General features: G+C 33.8%; 1 protein-coding gene across 1 annotated transcript; it reads right to left on the minus strand.

The window, feature by feature from the left end:
- Positions 1 to 11,073: 11,073 nt before the first annotated feature.
- Positions 11,074 to 15,916, minus strand: LOC110097974 (inactive TPR repeat-containing thioredoxin TTL3-like; the record flags this gene model as incomplete). The annotated part of the gene is made up of 4 exons (XM_028694314.1): positions 14,664 to 15,916; positions 12,064 to 12,259; positions 11,321 to 11,827; positions 11,074 to 11,238 (listed from the first exon to the last, which is right to left on the minus strand). Coding segments are annotated over exons 1-4 (1,692 nt in total), but the record flags the coding sequence as incomplete, so codon positions are not given.
- Positions 15,917 to 27,375: the final 11,459 nt, after the last annotated feature.

Here is a 27,375-nt window from a genome sequence, read left to right on the forward strand (position 1 = left end):
GCTTTAAACTCAATTTGGCGGTGCCTAAAAGCCCCAAAAGAGCTCACGAGCTCCCTTAAAATAAGGTAGGAACCGGGAAAGTCTTCGATGAACTTCATCGTGAGGTTTAGAAAGAAATGCTAGAGGTGAAGGATTTGGAGCTTGTAGTTTCCTAGGCTGCCCTAACCCAAGGATTATGGGAGGGCCCTTTTTTGTTAGGCACTCAGCTTGCAACAGTCTAGAAAAATATTGAATTGTTATTGCTTAACAACAATCATGTCAATGCTGAAGAATAAAATAGAATGATTGAGTCCTTTACAACCACTCATCCAGATAAACTCGCCCATCGAAGAGATTGACAGCAAGGGAGAGTCTAAGAAAGAATTCTATCTAAGGAGAGAAGGGATAGAAGACTTAACATCCTACAAGATTATCATCACCCAGAGGACCAAAAAGTGCCCATGATATCTTGGCTGCTAAGGATTGTAAGACCACTTGCGCCTAGGTAGAAGAGCTCCCTTGGGCCACTTGCCCCTATCATGAGAAAAGAACATATCATGCCTCCACTTATCTCACCTACACTCCATTGTGAGTGTCAATGGCTGAATTTATTGAGGCTATCCAAACCATACACTTGAAGGCGAACACACACATTAGGGACACATCATGATATTGTGCCTTTCACAAAGATCATGACCATGATACAGATGATTAATGGAAGAACTCACTAAGGTTGGAAAGTTGAAGGTTTGTGCTCACCAATCTCATTTAGCACCTAGGAGAAACCCTGATGGAGAGTAATGGAGCCAACCGCCTTGCTATGGCCAATCAAACCCAACAAAATAGCTGTTCAGGAAACTTTTAATTAAAATTTGGAGGGAATTATTTAGGGAAAGAGATCTAAATTGCATTCAAATCTATGAGAGAATTATTTAGGGAAATGTGGCTGATTTGGGATGGAATTAGGGGAGCCAATTTAGGGCAAACTATGTTGTTATTTTGATTTATGCAATTTATTTTTTATGTTGATTTTTTTTGTGAGTTTCCTAGCGTGCCTAAGGTTTGTTGGAAAACTGATCTACCTCTCAAATAGTAGATCACATGTATTTTTCTTATCTTGTTGAAGAGATAATCACAAAATCAACCCCTATCTTCGTATTACTGTAGTTTCCACTCGTTTACTTTGCTATTTTTACTTTCAAGATGCATCAATTATATGAAGAACAAAGAAAAGCATGAAAATAAATTAAAGAGTTAAAAGCACAATTGCATCGTCACCCAAAAAAGAAAAAGAAAAGCAGAGTAATAATAAGATAAGAGGGATTTACATACATACTATACAATTTTTTTGTATTTACATATCTATGACCAAACTTTGATGTTTCCTTGTACAACACTTTAATGTCTCAATCAGATCAAAATGTATGCATGAAAACGTGCATTTTTTCTCTTTTGAAAGTAAATGTTAGTGATATTTTTGAATTGATTTAAATATTTAGATTTTATATAAAGAAAAATTTTATTTAGATGTTACATTTATAAATACATAAGATTTATATGGTATATATGTAAATCTTTAATAAAATAAACATGCAAGAATGTAAGTCTAAGCTATAAAGTAAACTGGACACAAGAATATTTATGTTCCACCAGCCTACACCAATGCCAAAGCTTTCCCCTGGACAAGCAACTGCTACTAGAAGCCACACTCCTTTCATGCTTGAGTCGGTGGAGAAACCATCATAATATATACACTCTCCTTAATTGGTGAGAGCAACCCAAAGACATATCCTTCATAGGCTATGGAACCCAATTCTCCAATACAAGAAATGCATTCTTTTAAAGTATTCTAAAATGGTGGTGATTAAGGCTATCACTAACAATCAAAGTAAGCAATCTCTACAAATACATTAAAATATACAAATATAAATTCAATAATTTCCGTAAATATAATTAATGATGATTTGCCTCTTCTTGCTTTCTTATTCTCCTCTTGCTATCACATTATCTTCTTCTTTTCCTATACATTGTCATTATGATTTAAAGCATCCTTCTTCAATGAAAAGCTTTTGTGATATTTTGGTCCATAAAATGACATGTCGTGTGAAGTGAAGTGAAGGTGAGTTGAGAAGCCTCCTAAACTAAAATTTTATATATATATATATATATATAATCAAGAATCTCTCAGAAAGTGGAAAAGTGCAGGAAATCTCAAATTAATGATTGATGAAGCTACATTTAATTTCTCATTCTTATTTGAATCGAAACAAAGTCCAGGAAAGAAGCACCATTCTATGGACACAGACAAATCGCGTTATGTGATAACAAAAAGTATATTAGTTCTCAATGAAGTACATAGCAGGCAGATATACAATTATACATTACACCGGCTCCCATGAGAAGAAAAAAGTTAGAAGCTTTTAATACAAAATATTGTCAAGAAATCTAAGTAAAACAACAAAGTTGATGCACTTATATTCAAAATTAAAAACATTTATATTTTAATTGCAAGATAACTGTTTTTTAATTAAAATACTACTCAAGCTCATTCCTTTTCCTAAAAAAATTAAGATATTTTTATTTGGAACATACGTCCTTTAATTTTGCAGCGTAAATGGTAATTTTTGTACAGTTATGACATTTACTAAATGTGTCCCTTCAACATTCTTTTGATGTCCTCAATTTCATAGTTAATACCAAGTAATGGGCTTAGTCAAATCTTAAACAAGGAAAAAAAAATTCTGAGCTTCCAGAAAATTAATTTTGCATTATCTTCTTTTTTTTTTCGTCTATGGCTTCAAGCCTTTGAAATAAGATGTACAATCCTTTATTTTGATTGCATGGATATTTCAAAATTTTAATGCTTCTTTATAGCCTCTCATTTCAACAACGGCTGAAAATTTGGAGAGTCCTCTCTAGCTGTTCTATGTCAGAACCTGGAACGTCTTCTATGTTGGAGCCATTCTTGTATAATTTGAAAATAGGCACTGAACTCACATTCTCTGAACTTACAATGCTAGCTTGTTCCTTCATGTTCACCTGTATGGATATCAAACTGAGAAAATAGTAATAAAAAAGCCTAAGAAATATACATCAATTAATAAAAGAAAAAAAAAACGAACATTAATAAGATGGAATACTGTATTATTACTGCCATAAAATTATCCAAAGAAATGACAGTTTGTATTGAACTTCAAAATTTTCTTAAATTGCTCAGGATAGGCTGATTCATTGTAGATCAGGATAGAAGGCAAAATAATAAAATGTAGAAACACGGTTAATTAAAAGACATTTAAAATGTAATAGAAAATAGCATTAAGCATCATTTTATCTTCTCAAAAAATTTAAACATTTTCCGTTTACAATTTGATATCTTGTCTTGCTGGTTTCTTGGTCTAATACAAAACGTAACTGGTCATCCTGATCCAATGTTTTTTTTTTCCCTTTGGTAAAGATGCTTGTTTACGTGGTTTGGGGTCATGGGGGTAGCAGTGCATGCTTGATAAGCTATATGTAGTTCTTTCCCTCTCCTGCACTGTGTGAGGACCACCCCTTAACATTTTATTATAACATCATCAAAGTTTAGAAGTGAAAAATCATTCTAATTTGTTATAACATCATCAAAATAAAAAGGCTTTATGTTTTATTTTTTATTTGTGAGATCATTTATTTTACTAGGAGTCACGTAACCTCTTGTAAAAGCGATTCCTATGTTATCAATCATAAAACCTCTATTGAGTACTCCAACCACTGGAGCAATCAACGGCTCTTTTCCTTTTGAAGCAGCTATGCCGGTCACTTCATTAAGCATGTTCTCTTGAGCTTGGATCTTATTCATAACCCCTTTTTCCTTAGTCCTCATGCATAATGTTGGAAGAATATATTCATCACCAGGTAATCGTGTCAAGGACCATATCACTCAAGGAACTAGGATAGTAAGGGCTTGAGGAGCAGAACTGATTACATGGATAAGGTTCAAATCAAATTGAAGAGCCTATCTAGTTGTGCGTGAGGTGTAAATGGAGAAATCACCATCACTTCTAAATTTCAAGTGGAGGCGAAGTATATTTTATTATGATAATAAAATGGTCATAAAAGAAAAAAGCTAGAAATCTATAATTAGAGCAAAATTTCAACATGAGTCTGAAGTGTGCTAGACCTATAAAAAGGAAAAAATCCATAGGAGCCTTATTATCGGCTTCATCCTTGCTCTAGTCTGTCTCCTATAAAATGAGCTTGTGTTCTCTCACTATTTAACATCAACTGTAATGGGTGTATGTTGTCTTCTTCATTAAATATAGTATGTGGATGGATTTTTGTAAATTGTAAATTTAATAATATATTTTTCTGAAGATAAATCCTTAATGAACCATTTTTGAAGTTTAGGTGAACTATTTTGACCTGTGCAGTCATGGTCCTCATGGATATAGATGGCTCTCAACAACAACAACATCAAGCCTTTGTCCCACTACGTGGGGTCGGCTACATGAATCCTTTTTCGTCATTGTGTCCAGTTAAAAGTCAAATTCTCATTTAAATCTAATAAAGAAAGATCATTTCTAATATTTTCTAACCAAGTCTTTTTAGGTCTACCTCTACCTTTCTTAACATAAGTCAAATCTAATACCTCAACTTTCCTAACCAAGTCATCGGAAGGCCTCCGTTTAATGTGACCAAGCCATCTAAGGCGACTCTCTCTAATCTTATCTTCCAATAGAGCTACTCGAACCTTTTCACGTATACGATCATTTCGTATCCTATCTCTAAGGGTCAAGCCACTCATCCACCTAAGCATCCTCATCTCTGCAACACTTAACTTAGTATTATGCTTCTCTTTTAATGGCCAACATTCGGCACCATAAAGCATTGCAGGTCTCACCACCATCTTATAGAATTTTCCCTTAAGTTTGAGGGGGACTTTTCTATCACACAATAAGCCCGATGCATTCCTCCACTTCAACCATCCAACTTGAAAAAATTAGATAGTTCCAATCATTATCAATATGATCAATTCAAGAAATTAGTATTCATAGGTGTTAATTATCAATAACCATAAGGCTTCCTCACCTTAAGGTAAATAATTTCCCATCTAATTTCTTGTCATGATGTCTAGGATAATATTTGGCTCTTATCATTTATTTCATTTATATCCATATGAGAGTTTTTCATCCTAGTCTCTACTCCTTTGGTTGTTTTCCAATGAATTTTTATATGTTTAGTTAACTTCAACTTGGTAAAATTAACTAGTTTGTAGTCATCAATCTTATACCAATAAAAAAAGTCATTTGTCTAGGCTAACCAATCTAAGAAACTATTAGGCTCTTGGTTGCCATCATAGGAAAAAGATTCAACTTTAACTCTCCTAAAAAGATTCATAAATTATCAACATTCCTATGACTATGGTCTCTTTAACATCTATCCTTGAGGTTGGTTATCTCTTTTTAGGTAGGTCTACTCATTAGTCTATGTAAAAAAGCATTATAATCTAATGTGCATTATGATTTCAGGAAAGATATAGGATATAATTTCAATTATTTTGTAGATAATTTAAAACAGCTGGCATTTGATATCTAGATTTTTTTCTCCTTGAATAATTCTTTACTCTTCATTTCATTTTCATGAATCCTAAGGTCTATAATCAATCATTTAAGTCAAGTTTTTAATGTGATCATGGGAAATTGATTTCGGTGGCATGAGACAAGTTGCTTAAATATAAAGAGATATATGAGAGGAAAAGTTCTATAGAGGAGAGAGAATATATATTTATTTATTTATTTATTTATAATTTAAAGAACTTCCACATGATGAGAGGGTACAAAGATCTCTTACATCCCTAAATCTCCTTAGATAATTTAAGCCTTTTTGGCAAAATTCTTCTTAATTTAAAACACACTAAATTTTATATACATTTTTTTTTATGCATGCAAGTTCTAAATGCAAGAAATATATGTTTAGATCTATAAGCCTAAGCTCTTAAGATGACAAATTATTTGAATTTTTATAAATAAACAAACAATTTTATCATAAACATAAAATATTAAAAAATAATAAATAAGGTTAAAAAATTGTTATGTGTGTTAAGATAATGTTTTAGTTTTTTTTTACGCCCATAGTAAGGTTTTTACTCAAGACAATGTTTATGGATAAGTTTACACAAGAATATTGACCAGACTTTATGGTAGAGCTCGCTACTTAGATTTTATGCTTACACTATAAGCTCGAACCACTATAATCCGGTGTGTTCTTTCTTTTTACTACTTCCGCATTTTAATTTCCGCATTTATTATTGTGGTGATTTGGATTGTGTTTTGGTTTTAAAGTTTTCCAATTCACCTCTCTCTTTAATTAGCTTGGGACTAAGTTCAAGAGGGCCTAACATCCCTAACGAACTTTCACAGGTACGGCGCTGACACGACATTATAATTTATAAATCATACATAAAAATTAAGAAAACAATCAAAGCATAACATTTGAAATTACAAAAAAAAAGTAACATCATTTGTAGCGTTGTAGAATATAATATAAAATAAAAGTAAGCATTAAATGTCTAGGACAACAACAAAATCATAAACATATATTGTCTAGCACATGAAGTTTCAACTATTCAATTGAAAGAATGATATGATTAGCTTCGTCATTGGTTTGTCTTTGAACTTCTATATCATCTTAAATAAATATCATAGCTTCTAATTCAGACTCATCAAGTGAAAGATTAGCAATCTCTAATATTTTCATATCATCAAGAGACTCAAATCCATTTAGGAAATGAGAGAACCTCGCTCGTAGCCGCGGTAGTAAATATGACAGATCTTTTTTTTTAGATTTTTTTTTTTGTTTTTCAACGTACACGTGTATCAGATACGCATGTCCTTTTGAAATTAAATAGTATTTTAATTGGATACGGCTAAGTCGTATCCAACACGTATCGGTGCCGTATCAGAGGCGTATCCGTGTATCGGTGTATCGGATATAGCACACCTTCATAAATAGGTGTATCGGTGCAACATAGCTCTCTAGTCTTATCAACAAGAAGAATATCATCAGCAAAAAGCATACACCAAGGTACATCATCTTGCAAATGTCTAGTGAGAACATTCATGACTAAAGCAAAAAGATATGGACTTATGGCTGATCCTTGATGTAATCCAATCGAAATAGGAAAATACTTGGTCAAACCATCTTGTGTTTGAACACAAGTAATAGCTCCTACATACATATCTTTAATGATTTGAATATAAGCATTATTAACTCATTTCTTTTCAAGAACTCTCCATAGCACTTCTCTTGGAACTTTATCATATGCTTTCTCTAAATCAATAAATATCATATGTAGATCCTCCTTATTCTCTCTATATTTCTCTATCAAACCTCTCAATAAATGTATGGCTTCCATAGTAGACCTACCCGGCATGAATCCAAATTGATTTTGAGAAACATTAGTATCACGTCGCAACCTACGCTCCATAACTCGCTCTCATAGTTTTAAAATATGACACATTAACTTAATTCCTCTATAATTTGCACTTCTGTGCATCACCTTTATTCTTAAAAATATGAATTAACACACTCATTCTCCACTGATCTGACACCTTTTTAGTCGTCAAAATAGTATTAAAAAGTTTAGTAAGCCAAAAAATTCCTTCATCTCCTAAGCATTTCCATATCTCTATAGGAATATCATCAGGTCCATTAGCTTTTTCACACTTCATTTTCTTTAGTCTCTCTAACTTTGGTTTTACTTATACGCCGATAAAAGCAAAAAATTTTATTTTCATTTAGGGTGATAAAGTCACTAAGGTCAATTGTATTTTCACATTCTTCATTAAAAAGTTTAGCAAAATATCTCATCAACCTTTGTTGAATATCTTCTAAGAAAAGTACTTTTTGATCTTCATCCTTAATACACTTCATTTGAACTAAATCCTTACTACTCTTATCTCTTTGTTTGGCTAACTTATACTTATATCTTTCTCCCTCCTTAGTATCTAATGTATTATATAAATCATTAAAAGCTAAGCCCTTTGCATCGCAAATAGTTTTTTTAGAATCCTTATGAGCCTCTTTATAGCTTTTCCAATTATCATAATTTTTACATCTAAATCAATTTTTATAACAAATATTCTTATTTTTTATCTTTTCTTGCACATTTGGATTCCACCACAAACTATTTTTACTATTAGGAGCTTTTCCCTTTGAAATTTCAAGCACATATTTTGCAATATTTTTAATATCACAAGTCACTTTTTCCCACATAATATTGGCATTCTCATGCACAGATAGAATCTTAAGATCTAAAATCTTACTCTGCAAACACTTTTATTAATATTCTTTAAATGCCCCCATCTAATCCTAAAAAATCGTTTTATTTTATTTTTTTTATTTTTTGACCATTTATTTTAATGTCCAAAACTAATAATCGATGTTGAGTACATAAATTTTCACTCGTAATAACTTTACAATCTTTGCAATCTAAACGATCTAATTTTCTTATAAGAAAATAATCAATCTGCTTTTTACTAAATCCTTACTTGTTATCTTGTTTTTTATATGATTCCTTATTGTGCTTCTTCTCTCATCTTCATTTAATTTTCTACCTAGAGTTTTTATTACTATCCTAACATTTGAACATTGGCTCTTCCTTAGAAGTGGAAAGTCAAAGTGGCTTCTATCACATCATCAATTAATGTCCGGCTAAGACAAAGGCATGGTTTTAAAAATTGGACTGGACTGGCCAGTTCAACTGGGGACCGGTCCGGCGACCAGTCAGGTTGCCTAATAAAACCGTTTAGAGATTAGATAGGAGAAAAACCAGATCATTTACTGATTGAACCGGTTAATTGGTTATAAAAAAATCGCCTGGTTATTATTTTGGTAATTTGCAGCCGCCTGTTAATCGAATGAGTGAAATTAGTTAGGGAATTACTTAAAACGTGCCCTAAGAGAAGAAACAGTGAAACACACACAATCAAATTCCTCTACCAAATGCAAAATGGTGAAGCTCTCCGGCTCTTCGTCCTCAGCATTTCAAAGGTTGCCGCTCGTAGTTTAGACTGTCAAAGCCCTATCTAGATTCTATCGAAGAGCTGCAAAAGGTACTCTCCATTATTTCTGTTTTCAGTTTGTGTACATTGTACATTGTTGGCACTGTTTCTCCTCCCAGATTTCTTTTCTCAGCTCATTTTTACTCCAGCTTTGCTAATCTTCCTTCCTTGCAATTTCAGAAAATTTGAACGTTGTGTTATTTGTGCTTCCATGGCTTGCTTTTAGATTGCATGCGCACTCTAAGTATGGTATTACTTGTGAAAAGAGCTGGTGCATCTCTAAGCATGGTTTGAGTGTTTTACTTTTATTTGTTTGATAGAACTTTATCCATGGAAAGTGAAAAGAAACATATAAAGGAAATTAGCAGCCCCAAACCCACTATTGAATCTATTACAGAGAGGGAGCTGGTCATTTTAGCCAAAGCAAATGTTCGAGACCATAGCAGGTATATCCACTCTGTTTTTAACCCAGTAGAAAATATTTCACATTACAATGAAGTTGAGGTTCAGCCTACTTCCTTGAAGAGTCTGAACAAGAAGAATTTGGATATTAAAACCAAACCATTTATTAGTCCAGAGACCACTTTTTCAAAGGCTGAAAAGCCCCATAAGTCAATCTCTTCAAACTTAGCTTATTGATAACTTTGTCACTCCAATAACTAAGATGTGATCTCATGAGTTTTATGCATCATAGTTTTTAATGTTGTTTAAATTTTATCACATATTTGGAATCATAAGTCATAACATCATTATTATGTACATTTTTAGTAAAATAAGTATTTATTATGCATCCAGTTGAATCCCGGTTGAACCCTGGTCGAACCATTCCTTCTTCCTGATCATTTTCTGGTTCGATTTTTATGACCTTTGGAAAGTATACATTAATGGATGATATAAAACTCTCTTTTTAGATTAATATCATTTCACCTCAAGGTGCTCTTCTTGTTTTCTATCTTTAAAAGGTTCTTTGATGTCTTTACAGTTAGATGGCTTCACATTCCTTCAAAAAAAAATTTTTTTTTTCTTGTCCACATAATTTTATTGTGCTGCTAATAAGTTGTCCAAAACTTAACAAACATTCAAACAGTGAAGTGAACAATACAGTGATGATTTATTGTTCCACAATTATAATGGAAAGAGGGAGAATACCTTGAGAAAAGTCACAGACGTGTGTTGCTTGCAGAGCTGCTCTAGATGATGCAATATTCCTTTTGAATCTTCATCTGATTGGTCATAGAATAGTGCCAGCGACAGTCCTGCCAAACATAGATGCCATGAACTATGTATTAAGAACTTAAGTAATTTACAGATTTTAGCAGTTGCATAATAACTTAACATTCTCACTAAAATGTGAATCAAAACAATAGAGAAAAAGGCTAAAGTGGAATTTGCACAATTTGTATGATATCACTTTAGTTCCAACGATCTAATGTGTTCAATTTATTCTTTTAACTAATTAAAAATGATCCAAAATAGTCTTACTATTGAATTATTTTGGATCAATTTTGAGATGTCAATGGGTTATTTTGAATCTAGTTTAAAGAGTCGAGGAATTAAATTAGAACATTAAATTGCTTCAAATCAAAACTACCTCCTATAAATAGTCTGAATCATTTTGATCTTTTTTTCCTAAACAGTGGATGATATGAAGAGTGGTCTCAATGTCATGCCAACCTAACAATTATCAAAATCCATTACATGAAGCAAGAAATTAAAAGAGGGGAATATTATCAAATGCATCATATATCGTCATCATTAGCCTTATACAAATACTACTTGGGGTTAGCTACGTGCATAACATTAACATGTAGCACACAAAAATTGCATTTTCTTCACATATTACATGGTAGATGGAATGATAATCAGTAAGGCATATGGGCACAGGAAATGTGTCTCTTATGCAAGCACGTTTTAAATGTAACAAATCGCCAATCTCCATATGCTTTGGCCAGATGCCACATAGTAATGTAGCAGTCCTTAATTTTTTTAAGAATCTCTAATGCTAATGACACGTACCACATGATGTGATAACACTACGAAACTGGTCTTTTGTAGTGATATGAACGGCAGAGTCATCTGCCATCTGTTTAAGGCCTTCACTTTGTCTTCGCCTGACATGCGCTTTAGCATCCTGCAAGGCTTTGTTTACTGTTTCATCTCCCGGCATTTCAAGAGCCAATACTTCATAATCTTTTATAGAATCTTCCCACCGATCCAACTAATACAAGATTCAAGATGTGACAACCTTTAGCTTCCAGATAAAGAAATTCATCTGACAAAGGATAAAAGGTTCTGCTCACCTTGACATTGCAGTCAGCCCTCCTTAGCCGAGCCTTGCTGTACTTGGGCCGCAAATTAAGAACAACATTGCAATCTTCAATGGCCTTTTCCCATTGCCCAAGTTTCGACCGGCAAGCAGCTCGGTTGCATAGTAGGATTGTATTATGGGGGTCATGGTTAAGACCACTCCCATAGGCAAGGCATGCCTCTTCAAAATTCGAGGCCTTGAAGAGATCATTACCCATTGAGCGAGCTGATGCCACTGACCGAGCCTTTCGAGCAATAGCAGCAATCTCCCTGCTGCCAGGATCAATCCGTGCAGCCATTTGAGCTAATGAAACAGCACTCTCAAATCTTCCTGTAGCCATATCAACCTGTGCTCTTATTGAAAGGTGATATGCATTGCTAAGGGCGCCAAAGAACTGTGTAGCAGCATCAGTTTCGAATTTGGGTGCATCAATCATGGTTTCCTCCGCATCTTCCTGTCTGAGGAGCATCAGAAAGGCCTCCGCTTGGTAGGCAAATACCTTCAATGCAAAAGAAAAAGGGAGAAAATACTTCTATTAGTCAGGCTGCTTAATAAAATTTTTAGTAAATTGGAACAAAAGTGTACCCAACCAATCGGGAGCATTTTCTTTGTCGTTTACCACTGTATCGGCTCTTAATTTTTGGGGTACACGTTGTGTGTTTTTTTTCATCAGCGACTAATATTTTTTTTTCTAAACTTTACAGGAATAAATATTTAAAGAAACTGGAGATAAACCTGTGGAGCTGAATCAGCACCGGTGGAAATGGCAGACTGACTATCTTTTAATACAGCATTCCAGTCCCTCTGTTTCCTTGCTTCACTGCACTTGCCAATGAAAACTTGCACAGCCTTAGCTCTAGAGATGTCTTCATGACTGGCTTCACTCTTTGCTAGCTTATAGTGATTGGCTGCTCTCTCTGGTTCACCCAATCTAATTTTTTTATTTTTATTTTTGTGTAAGTTCATAGCTGGATAGGAAGAAAAAAATACACTATTTCCTTGGCCAATACATTAATCAAATGGTTTGAAGAATAACAAATATCTTGGTTTAAAATCAGAATAGCATAAATTTTAAAGGAGAAGTGCTTACGAGCAGAACTGCATGCACTTAAAAGGGATAAACTAACAAATTTATGATACATGGGTGAGTAATCTTAACATAACAAAACTTCTTACAAGATCTCAAAACCTTTCATTGACATTTGCTGTAAGCGGGATTCAGGAAATTTTGTAAATTCAGAATCAAGTACACATTGGAGAAGTTAAATTCTTAAAATGATTTGGCTTGATAAATGTTAAAATTGGTTACACCTTCATAATGTGTTCCACAAATATTTTTAAGAGTTAGAATTTAAATGAAGGAGAAACAGATGCATAGTGAGAAGTGGTGTTACTATATTAAATAGTACTTTCTCAGGATTTATTAAATCTGTGATTCAGTCTAAAAGGATGGAGGATAGAATTTAAGAAAATCATAGGATCTCAAGTGATTCCACAAATTATTTGACAAGATTTAACCGAATTTTGGTTAATATAATTGTAACCAAATAGCTCCTAAGCATTCAAGAAGAAATTAATTGACTTGAAGGTTTCATTTGTGACAGGTTTCTAATTATTTTCTAAAATCATTTTTTATTATAAAAAGTTATAGTTTTTGATAATTGTATACTAAAAAGATGCTTTAAAAGTAATTAAAAAATATTCCAAGTTTTATTTGAAACAACTTTCATATTATTTTTTAAAATAAAATTTTATTTTTTAAAAAAAATTTCTAGTTCAAAAAATTTTATACTAAAAAATTATTTTAGAAAGAATTATGAAAGCTGTCCCAAGCTTCATTTGAGATAATTTTTTTGCTGTTTTTTAAAATATTTTTTTAATTAAAATTTTTTTACTAAAAAATAATAATAAAACTTATCGCAAATCAAACTTAATACTTGTAACGAAATAAGCACTTAACGGACCAAAGATATTGCAGCAATCCAAAGCAGTAACGTAATGACAAAATTCATAACCTTAAAAATGACCCAAGCAATCAGAACAAATATGAAAAAAATTATCAAAATATTGAAACATGGTTTAAAAATGCTCAATCTAGAGGGCTAAAGAAACTGCCATGAAAACAGGAAGACAAAATACATTTACCGTCTAAAAATGCTTCGTTGATTATGATAAATAAAAGCTCTTTTTAGTTCACTTCTCTGTACTTCTTTTTTCCCATAGTGCCAATTCAATGAACTTTAAAATAAAAGGTTGGAAAAAAAATGATATTCCAATATTAGATGGGGGAATTAAAAAATGTTAATAAAAATATTTTTAAAAGTAAGAATCAAGATTTTAACATTTTAATTGCTTATGAGGAAGTTAATGTAAAGTGGGAAATAGTAGCTAATTATATTAAGAAATGTTGCAAAGTATATTTTTGGAGTATAAAAAAAAACTCTTAATAATAAAAATAGTTTGTGGTGAAATCAAAATATAAATAAAAGATAAAAAAAAACTTTATTATAAAAATTGGCCTACATACAAAATTTTAGAAAATTGAGAAAGATATGGAGAGACAAGTAGGAGTCTAAGAAAGCAATATGCTTTAAAATTAAGTGTTGCAGAGATGGTGGTGAGACCTGTAATGCTTTATAGAGCAAAATGTTGACTATTAAAAGACAAGCATAAAATTAAGTGTTGTAGAGATAAGGATGCTTAGATGGATGAGTGATTTTACACTTAGAGAAAGAATACGAAATGAGTATATAAAATTAAGTATGAGCCAATGCAAAATGGTTAAAGTAGCTCTAGTGACAGATAAGATTAGAGAGAGCTGCATGGATGGTTTGGTCACGTAAAACGTCAACCTTCCAATGATTCAGTTAAGAGAGTAAATGTATTAGAATTGGTCTATATTAAAAAAGTTAGAGGTAGATCTAAAAGGATTTGATTAGAAAGCATTAGAAATAATCTTTTTTTATTAAATTGAAATGAGAATTTAACTCTTAATATGATACAATGAAGAAAAATGAATTCATGTAACCACCCCATGTAGTAGTGAGATAAAGACTCTCTATATTGTTGTTGCCAATTCAATGAATAATCAGGAATTTATTTTTTTTAGATGTGTACATTTGATTGCTCCTCCAGTGATTAAGAAGATAGAAATAAGCGATTGTTTTATAAGGACTATAAAATTAAAAAGAAAAATAATCCCGAGACGATTCTAAGAAAATTAATTCAATTGAAGGAGAAAATTCTCTTGATTCCCTCATTCGTAAATGATCTGTATAAAACAAACGCTCTGCATTTCTAATTGCGTAAAGAGGTCGAATGAAGCTTTAAGTTACCTGAGATAGAGATTGGCAAGCCGCTGATGCGCTCTTAAATAACAAGGATCAATCCTGATAGCCTGTCTGCACTCCTGCAAAGCTTCAAGGAGACGGCCGAGGCCGATTAGCGCTGCCGCTTTGTTGCTCCAGTAAGAAGCATTTTCTGGATCAATCACTATCGCTCTATCGTAGAACGCCACGGCCTCCGCATACCTCCCGTTCTTATACTCCTCGTTCCCCAACTCCTTCAGCTCTTCAGGATCAAGTCTTCTTGAAAGCGCCCGGCACATGGACACCGGAATCTCAGCCTCATACTCAGAGCTACTTCTACGCCTCACCTCCGATTCCATCTCTTTTGCCGTCTTGGGGAGATAGTCGAGGACATCGCGGTTCGGAGTGACGGCGCCGGGAGCTCGGAGGTTTCCCAAATTGCTGTAAAGCATGACGTTACCAGAGGAAGCGCGGACAAGGGTATTGCTCCCCTTGGCGCGTTGGTGATCGTAGATCATACTGTCGAGATCTGCCGATATGCTGCTGGTGGTTTGTGGCCGCACGCCGCGACCAGCGGATGGCCGATTGGTTTGATCTGGGGGACACGCGGCCGCGGCAGGCTTGGGGGAGACTAGGATCTTTGGTGTGACGGCGGCAGGGGATTGGTCGGGGCCAGGACGCCGCCGCTTGGTACTATGGCTGCTTCCACCAGAAAGGGAGGCATTGGCGACAATAGGGGAAGGAGAGGGGTGGCGAGGAGAGACGGGGGCTGATCCAGCACGGCGGCGGAAGAAGGCGTTGTAGAGAATGAGCAAGCCACAGCTGGAGGAATTTTTGTCCTCATTTCCCATTCGTCGCTGTCGACGGGATGATTGCCTTGCGGAGGGATTGGAAATTGCGTCTGGGATTTGGTTAATCGGACCTCAAAAAGGAAGATGAAGCATTCATTCTTCAAATTTGGATTTAGAAAACATTGATTTTGGTTAATCTCTGAGAATGGAGGAAGAATAATGATCACCCGGAGGCATTGTAGGTTCAAATGAGTTGTCTCTGATCAGGGAGGCGAACATTGGCTGAAAAAGGAAGAGAGAGGAGGAAAGAAGATGACGGTGGAGGAAAGAGAAGATATAAGAAAATTGCAGGAAATTTTTCCGAGAAAAGAGGGGGGCGGAGAGTGAGAGAGAGAGCGGGAAAGACGGATGCGGGAGAAGCGGGCTCCCTTTTGTTGATGTCCTAAGCTCCGGGAGAAGCGGTGGCCGGGCCGCTTCGCCGGCGGCTAATAACGGACACGCGGGCGAGAAAACAGGCGACGACGTGAGGGGGCTATAGTTTTTTTTTTCTTCTAATTTTTAAAATTTCAATTAAATTAGTAGATTAATGTAAAAGTACACGTATTCTTCCAATCGAGTATTGCACGTAGTTCGTTAGTCGTTACATTCCATCATTGAATATGTCATCAGTTTATTCACAACCGTCAAATTTCTCTCGACTTTTCTCTCTTTTAATATTATTAATTATATTTTTAAGTTGGATTATATAACTAGGAATATAATTTTTATTTTTTAATGAAGACTAATTTAAAAACGATGGAGACATGCTTTAAAACTATTCTAAATCTATATTGAATTGCTTCATAAATAATCAATTTATTTAATATCAACTGCCAATAGATTATAGATACTCCTTACACATATAGATACACCAATATGTAGGACTTAGTAGGAATTAAATGTGAATGATACATCTTAAATATTTATTTTGTCAATTCAACTAACCATCCAGATCACTCAGAGACGAGCTACCTAGTCTAAGACTAATCTTAATTCATAGTGTTTGTAGAGTAAGCATGTGATATTAACCTTTATTTGACATCATGATATTCCTTAGCTTACATTCGAACAATACGTTATGATGGGATGAGAGATTGTTTTGTGACATCTTGATGATATTCTAGATTGTTCAATTATAACTTTTCCCCATGCATTCACTATCTTAAGAGGGATTAATTGGTAGTTCTAAATTTTAAAGCTTGAAAAATATATTTTTATTAATTTTTTGAAAAAGTAAAATTAGCAAGCAATTTTTCCCAACAAACAATAAGTGATTTAAGTAGTCAAATTTGATCTAAGATAAGAGTGCAATGATAAAAAGTTTTCATCATAGGTTTTTCTTCACTAGATATTGTTAGGAAAGTTGGTATTTGTATGTTTTACATTATTGCAACTTGTATAGTTTTGATGATTCCAAATATTATTATTTTATATGTTGTTATCTCCTAATATTTTTTGGAAGATTTATTTTTGCTCTTGTGTGTACTAATATTTCAGGAAAATCGAACTCCAGACTACGAGACTTCAAATCAAATTCAGCATTAGATACTTTGTGAATTTGAAGCTTGTACTTTTTATTTGAATTAAATTTGAGAGGGAGTAATTGTAATTGAGTGAATAAATTCACACACACTGAAGGAGATCTTGAAAAAGTTTTGTACTGATAGGACGGGATGAACATTGTTCGTACGGGACGATCAGATCAGTTATCTCCTTGTAAGAGCAATGGAACGGACAGGAACTGAACTGGAAAATTTTTCTAAGTCCTGATCATCCAGGACTAAATATTTTCGTCTCAGGATGAGTTGGGCTATGTAAAAATTTCTTCCAGACGAAATCATTTTCGTCCCAGGACGAGTTGATCTCTGTAAAAATTTCGTCCAGACGAAGTCCTGTTCATCCCAGGACGATGGGAACCGACTATAACAGTTTATGGCAACGTTCTGCAGTTTTCGTAACCGACCATTGATATAACTATTCATACCGGATGAAATTTTTTATCCCAGGATGAACCTATTCGTCCCAGGATGAATTTAGTTCGTACTGATGCACAAATGGTTTGTACGGGACAGTTTTTTAAATAGTTCGTCTGTACTAACTCAGGTTCGTACGGGACGATCCACTACGTAGAAAAACTTGAAATTAGCAATTTTTTAGATGGGTTTTCATGTCCTTTCTATATAAGGAGTCCTAGAAACTATTACAAGTGCCTTTGGAGTTATTTTCTCTTGAGAGGGATCATTGAGTGTGAGTGTTTGGGAGAGATTGTATGAGTGAAGAGTGAGAGATCAAGTGAGGGGTTTGTGCGGGATTCACAAGGTCACTTGAAGAAGAAGATTTCTTTGTTTCTGACCATCTCCTATGAAGGCTCTCAAGTGAAGTTCAACAACATCGGTCCGGTTCTCTGCCGACACTTGGAGAGTGTAAAAGTATGACAAAGTGTATCTTTGACAGTTATTGTGTCTTCGTTCTTTTGGAGAAAACAAGAAGAGAGAACTTGAAAGGGAGAGAGGAAAGGGTGGAGTTTGAGAGGGAGAAGATCCTTGGAGGGGATTTCAAGGGAGTGTGGAGGGGATATTTACACAGTTGCTCCGACGAACTTGCACCTCAGTACCATCGGATTCAAGGGTCATCTTGAGGGAAGTTTTGGGAAGAAGAAGATCTCTTTGGTGTTAAAGAACCCGGCTCCTCTGCCGCACCGGGAAAGGTGAAAGTGATTTTGTACAGGCTTCTCCGCCTTGCTGTGGGGGAAAAAGGAGAGTCACTTTGTGGTATTAGTGGAATACTCGGAGAATGCCTACGGGGAGTGGACGTAGGTCAAGGTTTGACAGAACCACTATAAATCTGGTGTGTTCTTTCTTATTTTTTAATGGTTATTCTGTACCTTTACGTATTATTAATGGAATCTAAACTGAGACCCCTTTTTCTGAATGGAGTAGAGTAGAACAAATTTATTCTTAATTAAATGCTAAATGTATGAATTGTTTGTTCTGTGCTTTAAATTCTGAAGATTATTTGAGAATCTCTACATGTACTACCGGCAAGGAAATTTTGGATAGTTTATGCATTACATATAAAGGTACTAGTGAGGTCAAGCAATCTAAGTTGAATATTTTAATGCATGACTATAAACTCTTTAGCATGAAACCTTATGAGACGATCTTAGACATGTATACTAGGTTTATTCAAATTGTAACATCATTGCATGTCTTAGGTAAAGAATTTTCAAACTTTGAAATAGTCAATAAAATTCTATATTGTTTACTTGATAAGTTTGATGCCAAAGTTATTGCTATTTGCAAATCAAAAAATTTGAATGAATATTCTATTGATAATTTGATTGGCTCACTCATTTCCTATGAGCAATGTTGGGTCAAAGACTTTTGGATGGAGGTGAAATAATAATGTTAAAAGCAGAAGATATGGTGAAAAGTGGCTTAGTTGGTGAGGAAAGCGATTACTTAACAAGCAAATTGAAAAGTCCACTAAAGCATAAGCATAAGTATCAACAAAAATGAAATAAAGGTAAAAATGGTAAGAATATTCAAATTTCTTCAAATATTATTTACTTTGGATGTAGAAAATCTGGACATCTAAAAAGTCAGTGTCCTAATTTGAGGACTCTTCTTGCTAAAAAAAAGGTAAACCTAAGCAAATTGTAAAAAGGGATAATAATGAAAAGCAAAAAATCTCCTGGGCAGATCTAGCTTCTGAATCATCAGACCAGGAGCAAAATGATGTTTAAACCCTTTGTTTATGTGTTTTTTTGTGCATGTTTTTTATTTGTTGTATTTTTATTTTTGTTTGTTTTATGTGTTTTTTTATGTTTATTTTTTAGTGTTTTTGTATGATTTTGAAATATTTTCACATCTGATTCCATGTTTTAGATCGACCGTGCAAATTTTTCTATTGCGTATTGTTTAATTTTTGCAATACATATCGTACTGTACGATCTCCTGATCGTCCTGAATGATTTGTATTACTTCTTCTGTACACATATAAATGGCTATATGGGTAAAATGTTGAGAATAAATCTTTTTGTGAGACATTTGGAATGATATGAAGATTTTTATAGTTTATATACTTGTGTTTTGTACTTGTATTGCTTTAGATTTTTTGAATATTTAAGTGATTTTGTTCTGTGTTTGAAATGTTCGTTAGCCTATATGAAAATTTCTAAAATTTTGGATCTTATAAGTGATATACTTTGAACTGCAACATAAAATTGAATTCATTAGAAAATCTAATTTTTCTAAATTTAAGTTGTGTTTATAACTTGATATTATTAAGATTGTCAATTTCATGTCTATTATTTAGACTATATTAATTTTTTATATTATTATTGAAATTATATTGTTTTTTTATTTTGTATTTCACTTATCAAATAATATTTATGCACTTAGAAAAATTTAAAATTTAAAATTATTGATTTTGGAAAGAATTCGATTACTCTTGAAAAATATACAAGTGTACAAAAATAAAAAAAGAAGGCACTAAGGTTTGAAATGTGAAAAAGATTCACAAAAATGTGCCATAAATTTGAAAAAGATGCGCAAAGCACCACATGTGATAGTTATTTCTTTCCAGACTCTTTTAATCTCTTAATTCAAATTAATCTTATGTACATTTATATTCTGTATTGAAATTTAAAATTAAAAATTTAATATTCATCTTTTTTGTAATGATATTCTTTATCTCAATGTCTAAATTGATTCATATTTTTGATAATTCTTTTTTATTATCGTTGTTATATTTCTTCTTAAATCATATGAATCATTTCATTTGCCTAATGTTTTTTAAGTTTATTTGCAAATTTATCTCAACCACTTTTAGGATCAATTATCAAAGGTTTCTCATATGACTTATTACATTTATATTATTTTTCTTCTTCTCTTTTTGCTATTGTTAAAAAGGGGAAGAAATTATTTTTTTGTTTGTTCTATCGTATCGTTGTGTATTTATTTAGTGTATGTGTGTTTGTTTTATTTTGTATATCTAAAATTTTTGAAAATAAAAATATATTTTTTTATTTAAATGCCTCCTTATTTTCATATGTTCATTAATTTAGGGGGAGTTTAAGAGATTCTTAGAATTTGAAATTATACAAACAATAATTGTTTTGCCATCATCAAAAAGGGGGAGTTTGTTAGGAAAGTTGATATTTGTATGTTTTACATTCTTACAACTTGTATAGTTTTAATGATTCCAAATATTATTATTTTATGTGTTATAATCTCTTAAAATTTTTTGGAAGATTTGTTTTTGCTCTTGTGTGTACTAATATTTCAGGAAAATCGAACTCCAGACTATGAAGTCTTCAAATCAAATTCAGCATGAGATACTTTGTGAATTTGAAGCTTGTACATTTTATTTGAATTAAATTTGAGAGAGAGTGATTGTAATTGAGTGAATAAATTTACACACACTAAAGGAGATCTTAAAAAAGTTTTGTACTGATCGTAAGGGACGAACATTGTCCGTACAGGACGATCAGATCAGTTATCTCCTTGTAAGAGCAATGGAACAGACAGGAATTGAACTAAATTTTTTTTCTAAGTCCTGATCGTCCAGGACGAAATATTTTCATCCCAGGACGAGTTGGGCTCTGTAAAAATTTCATCCAGATCAAATAATTTTTGTCCCAGGACGAGTTTCTCTCTATAAAAATTTTGTACAGACGAAGTCCTGTTCGTCCTAGGACGATGGGAACCGACTATGACCGTTTCTGGCAACGTTCTGTAGTTTTCAGAACCGACCATTGATATAACTGTTCGTACCGGACAAAATTTTTTATCCCAGGATGAATTCAGTTCGTACGGATGCACAAATGGTTCGTAAGGGACAGTTTTTTACCCAGTTCGTCCGTACTAACTCAGGTTCGTACGGGACGATCCACTCCGCAGAAAAACTTGAAATTAGCAGTTTTTTGGATGGGTTTTCATGTCCTTTCTATATAAGGAGTCCTAGAAACTATTACAAGTGCCTTTGGAGTTTTTTTCTCTTGAGAGGGATCATTGAGTGTAAGTGTTTGGGAGAGATTGTATGAGTGAAGAGTTAGAGATCAAATGAGGAGTTTGTGAGGGATTCACATGGTCACTTGAAGAAGAAGATCTCTTTATTTTTGCCCATCTCCTCTGAAGGCTCTCAAGTGAATTTCAACAACATCGGTCCAATTCTCTGCCGACACTTGAAGAGTGTAAAAGGAAGACAAAGTGTATCTTTGACATTCATTGTGTCTTCATTCTTTTGGAGAAAACTAGAAGAGAGAACTTGAAAGAGAGAGAGGAAAGGGTGGAGTTTGAGAGGGAGAAGATCCTTGGAGAGGATTTCAAGGGAGTGTGGAGGGGATATTCACACAGTTGCTCCGGCGAACTTGCACCTCAGTACCATCGAATTCAAGGGTCATCTTGAGGGAAGTTTTGGGAAGAAGAAGATCTCTTTGGTGTTAAAGAACCTGGCTCCTCCGCCGCACCGGGGAAGGTGAAAGTGATTTTGTACAGGCTTATTTGCCTTACTGTGGGAGCAAAAGGAGAGTCACATTGTGGTATTAGTGCAATACTCGGAGGGTGCCTCCGGTGAGTGGACGTAGGTCAAGGTTTGACCGAACCACTATAAATCTGGTGTATTCTTTCTTATTTTTCTTCCATATTTAATTTAATTATAAGTTGTTTACTTTGGTTGAAAAGTTTATTTTTAAACTTTAAATTTAACTTGCATTAATAATTAAAAAGGTTTTCTAAAAATCCAAGAGTAGAAGTATAATTTTTAAATTACCAATTCACCACCCCTCTTGGTTAGCCTCGAGACAATAGCTTAGGTCTAACAACCTATTCACGAGCCCCAACAGATATCACAAACATGCTTTAACAAAGAAAAAAAGAGGGTAAATATACTATTATGATAATTTTCTAAATTTTGTGATATTCATATCATACAATTCCTCATCACTGTTGCAATCCATGACCCCTAGTATGAGATTTTGATGATGAAAAATAATGTCGATTGAATTATTATTCATTTGCATATTTTTTATTTTTGCTCTTGTCTGTGAGTACTAGCATTTAAGGGAGATCACAAGTTACTTATGACAATAAGAAGACTCAAGAACTGGATAGAGTAGGAGTTGAAGTTTATAACATTATAATTTGTCATTTATTTTTATTTTTATTTTCTTGAGTCTGACCATAAATTATATGTAAGATAGAGCAACCATGCACACACACAGGGAAAGAGAGTTTTAGAATGAAGGAAATTTTATTTCTTCTATCGATCATAGTGTACGAGTTTTAATCATATTGTACGATCTGATATGGCTCAAACAACTATCTGTAAACAAATCGTACTGTATGATGTGTTTCTAATTAAAAACCATAGCTGCTAGATTAAGTTAAGTATGTTCTTAATTTAAAAATTTTGAACGAATCATACTGTACGATCCTATCATACTGTATGATATTTTTGAATACTTACTTAAATTAACCCCTTGATTAGTGCGTAAATCAAGGATTTATTTCTGATTGGTTATCATAATGTACAACACTGTTCATACTATACGATCAGCCAAGACTATTTTTGATCGTCCCAAACATCGTACTGGATGATCCATTGATTTTGTGCTAATCATACTATACGAAGTGGTTCATACCATACGATGTACAAAGATAAGTTTTCGTTGTCCAAACAATCGTCCTGTACGAACAGAAGGATTTTATATATCGTACTGGAATATATTATATTGTACTGTATGATATTATTCAGAAACATTGCATGCTCATAATATTTTGTACCAGGATGAAGGTTATTTGGTACTGATCATACTGTACAATATGGGATCATACTATATGATCATAATGGTTAAATTGAAATTTTTAGGGTTTCTTGGAGCCTATTTTAAAATATAAAACTTGTGTCTTTTTAGAGAGGGTAAGATTGAGAGGAACGTGATTAGAGGGGGATTCCTTGGGATAGAGCTCTTAAGAAGATTTTGGGGTTTGTGATAGGAAGGAGAAGGTGAGCTTTGTGAGGGAGAAGGAGTGTGAGGGAGATCACATGGTTGCTCCTAGCTTGGTGCACTTTTCTCCTCCTATGACCCGAGAAGATCTTGTGGGAGGCTCTCTAAGGGGGAGATTCCTCTACTTCTGTGTCCTCTAAGGTACTGTGCCTTCTCTAGGAGGGAGAAACATGAGAAGGCATGCTGCTGTCACCAGAAGGGTAACAAAGCGCTTGGCACTCCGCCACGCCGGGTTGGGAAAAGTGAGGTTTGTAAAGGCTTCTCCGCCTTGCTTGGGGGAAAAAGGAGAATTATTGTTTAGTAGTGAAATTCTCAGAGTGGAGGACTCCGGGGAGTGGACGTAGGTTAAGTGACCGAACCACTATAAATTCTTTTGTGTGATTTTTTCCTTACTACACTTTATTTACGTATTGCATTTTATTTTAGTTAAAATTACTTGGTGAAAATCGCTGTGAAAATAGTTGTTTAGCAAGTTAATTTTTTCACTACCTATTATTGCAAATTGTGTTTTAAGCATTTGCCTCCGTATTAATTAGTTTACTTGTTTAAAATCTAAAAACACAAAAAAAAAAGAACTCCTTTTTTTTTTTTTTTTTTTTTTTTTTTTTGAGAAATGCTAATCAGCAATATAATAAAAAGGAAAAGAAGATCCTATATACAAGCTAAGTGAGGATTAGATGACCTTCACTTTCTTCCTTTACTAATTTGACAAAGGAAGAAGGAAGGTTATCCTCAACAAACATGTCCCAATCAAAATCAAAAGATAAAGCTAAGTTAGCACAGTAATCCGCTAACTTATTACATTTGCGATTGACACAATTAAAGATGACATTATTGAAATTACCAAAAAAATATATACCTCCATCTCCCAATGAGTTCTCTAACATAATCTTCGGTTTGCTGTACAATTTTTGAAGATATTGGAGAACATTTTTATTGTCACCTTCCAAAATAATACCTTTAATATCTATTGCCCATTCATGAGAGATTCCTTTCAAATCTTTGAAAGCCAAAGCTCCATTTGTGCACTATCCCAATGCATCTTCTTCCTTCCAAAAGCAAAGATAAATCTGCCTTTATCATCTCTTATCACACCGGCAATCCCAGCCATATAATTCTCCCTAATGGCAGCATCAAGATTGATTTTAATCCACTCAGGTGGAGGAGGATGCCAATAATATGAACACAGTCCTTTGGACCGATAAGCACCCCAGTGATCCGAGTAGAAAACATCTTGTTTTACCGAGCTAAGAAAGCTCAAAACTGAAGAAGCAATCAATAACTTACTACTTCCAGAATTTCCATGCTTCACTTTGCATCTATTGTTCCAAACCATCCATACGGTTAAGACATAAAGTCTAGCAGTCATGATACCAGGATTTATCAATCTACTAAGACCGTTATTGCAATCGTTCCAATTAGTGAAAGATGGAATACTGAATCCCCAATCTTGTAACACATTGCATACTTCCAAAAGTTTAGAACAATTAGCTTTGATATGATCCAAATTTTCAATCACACCACAACCCATTGGACACAAATAATTAACAGACAGCTTTCTTTTAAAAAGAAAATATTCTGTAGGAATAACATCAATGTTTAATGTCCAAAGAAAGAGCTCTACCCGAGCATTGATTTTTAATTTGTGAATCCAAGAAAACATTACCTTTGAAGCAACCTCTCCATAATGATCTTCCATAAGCAGTGCAGAAATGGTTTTACCTGTCAGTTTTTTTTCAATTCCATTTCATCTCTGTTAACATTGCTGAAAATCTGCACCTCTCGGATGATATTCTGGAGCTCTATCCCAAAAAATTGATTCAGCTTTTCAGAATTCCAATTTCCTTCTTCTATAAAATAATCCAGATTAGTTATTTCCTCATCCAGTCCTCCAACAAAAGTCGACCATTTAAGAAGGCTCTTGTCTAGAATCCATGCATCCTGTAAAAAAATTATATTGGAACCATTAGCAACTTTCCATCTAACAAATTTTTTAAGAGTCTTCCATCCACTTATGATGATTTTCCAAGAAATAGAACCTCCCTTATACTCATCCTTACTCCACCACAATTCACCATATTTTTTCAACAAGTTCCTATTCAACAAGTTACTTGGTTTCTCAATGAGATTCCAAGCAAACTTTGCTTTAAGAGATCCAATTCTTGAGGTAATTGATTGAAGACCCCAACCACCATATTGTTTTGGAGTACATAACAGCTCCCATGCAACATAGTGTAAACCTTTGCTACCATCCATTTTGTTCCAAATAAAATCTCTACTCATTTTTTCTAACTCATATAGATATTTCAAAGGAACAAGGGAATTCAAAATCCAAAAAACTGGAAGAGGAAGAATAACAGATTTTACCGGCCAAAGACATATGCCTGTTACTCCATTCATTCATTCTCTTCATAAATTTATCCAACAGCACTTGGAAATCACTCTTCTTTAACCTCCTCAAAGCAATTGTTATACCCAGATAATCCAATTCTTCTATTGGTTTGAAGCCCATCATTTTTGAAATATGTTTCTTTTTCCTGCCTAACACAGAATTTCCAAAGATCAAAGCTGATTTCTGCTTGTTTATTGTCTGACCCGTCCAGCTGCAGTAGAGTTTGATAATGCTCTTAATATTTTTCACATTGTTCAATCTAGCATCAGAGAACAATAACACATCATCTGCGTATAAAAGGTGTGAAATTTTATAAGCATTGGAACAAATACTGATCCCCAATTTGTTTCCCATGCAGTAGAAAACATTAGAGAAAAGCTGAGAGCATATTATAAATAAGAATGGAGAGAGTGGGCATCCTTGACGAAACCCACATTTTCACTCAATCCAATTAGATCTCGTTCCATTGATTAATATAGAAATCTAGGGAATGAAACACAATCCATAACCAACTTCGTGAATCTATTTGGGAATCCTAGATCCTTCATCATCTTCTTCAAGGTCAACCAACACATACTGTCATATGCTTGTTCCATATCTAATTTGATTGCCAAATAACCATTACTAGCTTTAGAAAATCTCAACTTGTTGAAAACCTCTTGAGCTAAAAGGATATGATTAGAAATCGATCTATTCTTAACAAAAGCTACTTGCTCTTCAGAAATGATTTTAGGAATAAAAAAGACCAATATATTTAAGATTATATTCGATACAATCTTATAAATAGAGTTACACAAGCTGATAGGGCGGTAATGAGCAGGAGTTAAAGGATTATTAGATTTTGGAATGAGTACTACCAAAGTATCCTTCCATTCTTTACTCATTTTACCAGTAGAGAAAAAGAGGCTCACCGCTTTACATACATCACTACCAATAATTTCCCAATAACTTTTGAAGAAAGAGTGAGTCAATCCATCACATCCTGGAGCTTTATTATTCCCTAACTTCATAACAGCCTCCTTAACTTCATTAGTAGATAGCTCCTTGTTTATCCAAATTTTGTCATCTTAATTCAAAACCTTCCATGGATTTGGCCAATTCTCTAAATTGCACTTCCTTTCCTTCCATTTATCTAGAAAGAAAGAATAGAAAACATCTTCCACTTCCTTTTGATCTTCGGTGATTTGGCCTTCCAGATTTTTAACTTGAGAGATCCAATTGTAATTTTTTCTAGCATTGGCAAATGAATGAAAGAACTTGGTGTTTGAATTACCCTCCACATTCCACTTCACTTTTGCCCTTTGCTTCCACCAAGTGTTTAAGCGATTGAGAATAACATTGAGTTTTTTCACTTTAGATCTAAGCATCCAAAGCTTCTCATCTTCCAGCCAGCCATTAATAGCTTCTTCTTCTTAGAGTAAAATAATTTTAGACTTTAATCTGGATTTTTCCTTAGAGAAATCTTCAAGCTTATTCTTGCTCCAATGAAATAAATCTTTTAATGCT

The sequence above is a fragment of the Dendrobium catenatum genome, unplaced genomic scaffold, assembly GCF_001605985.2.
Source record: "Dendrobium catenatum unplaced genomic scaffold, ASM160598v2 fragScaff_scaffold_455, whole genome shotgun sequence".
Lineage (NCBI taxonomy): Eukaryota > Viridiplantae > Streptophyta > Magnoliopsida > Asparagales > Orchidaceae > Dendrobium > Dendrobium catenatum.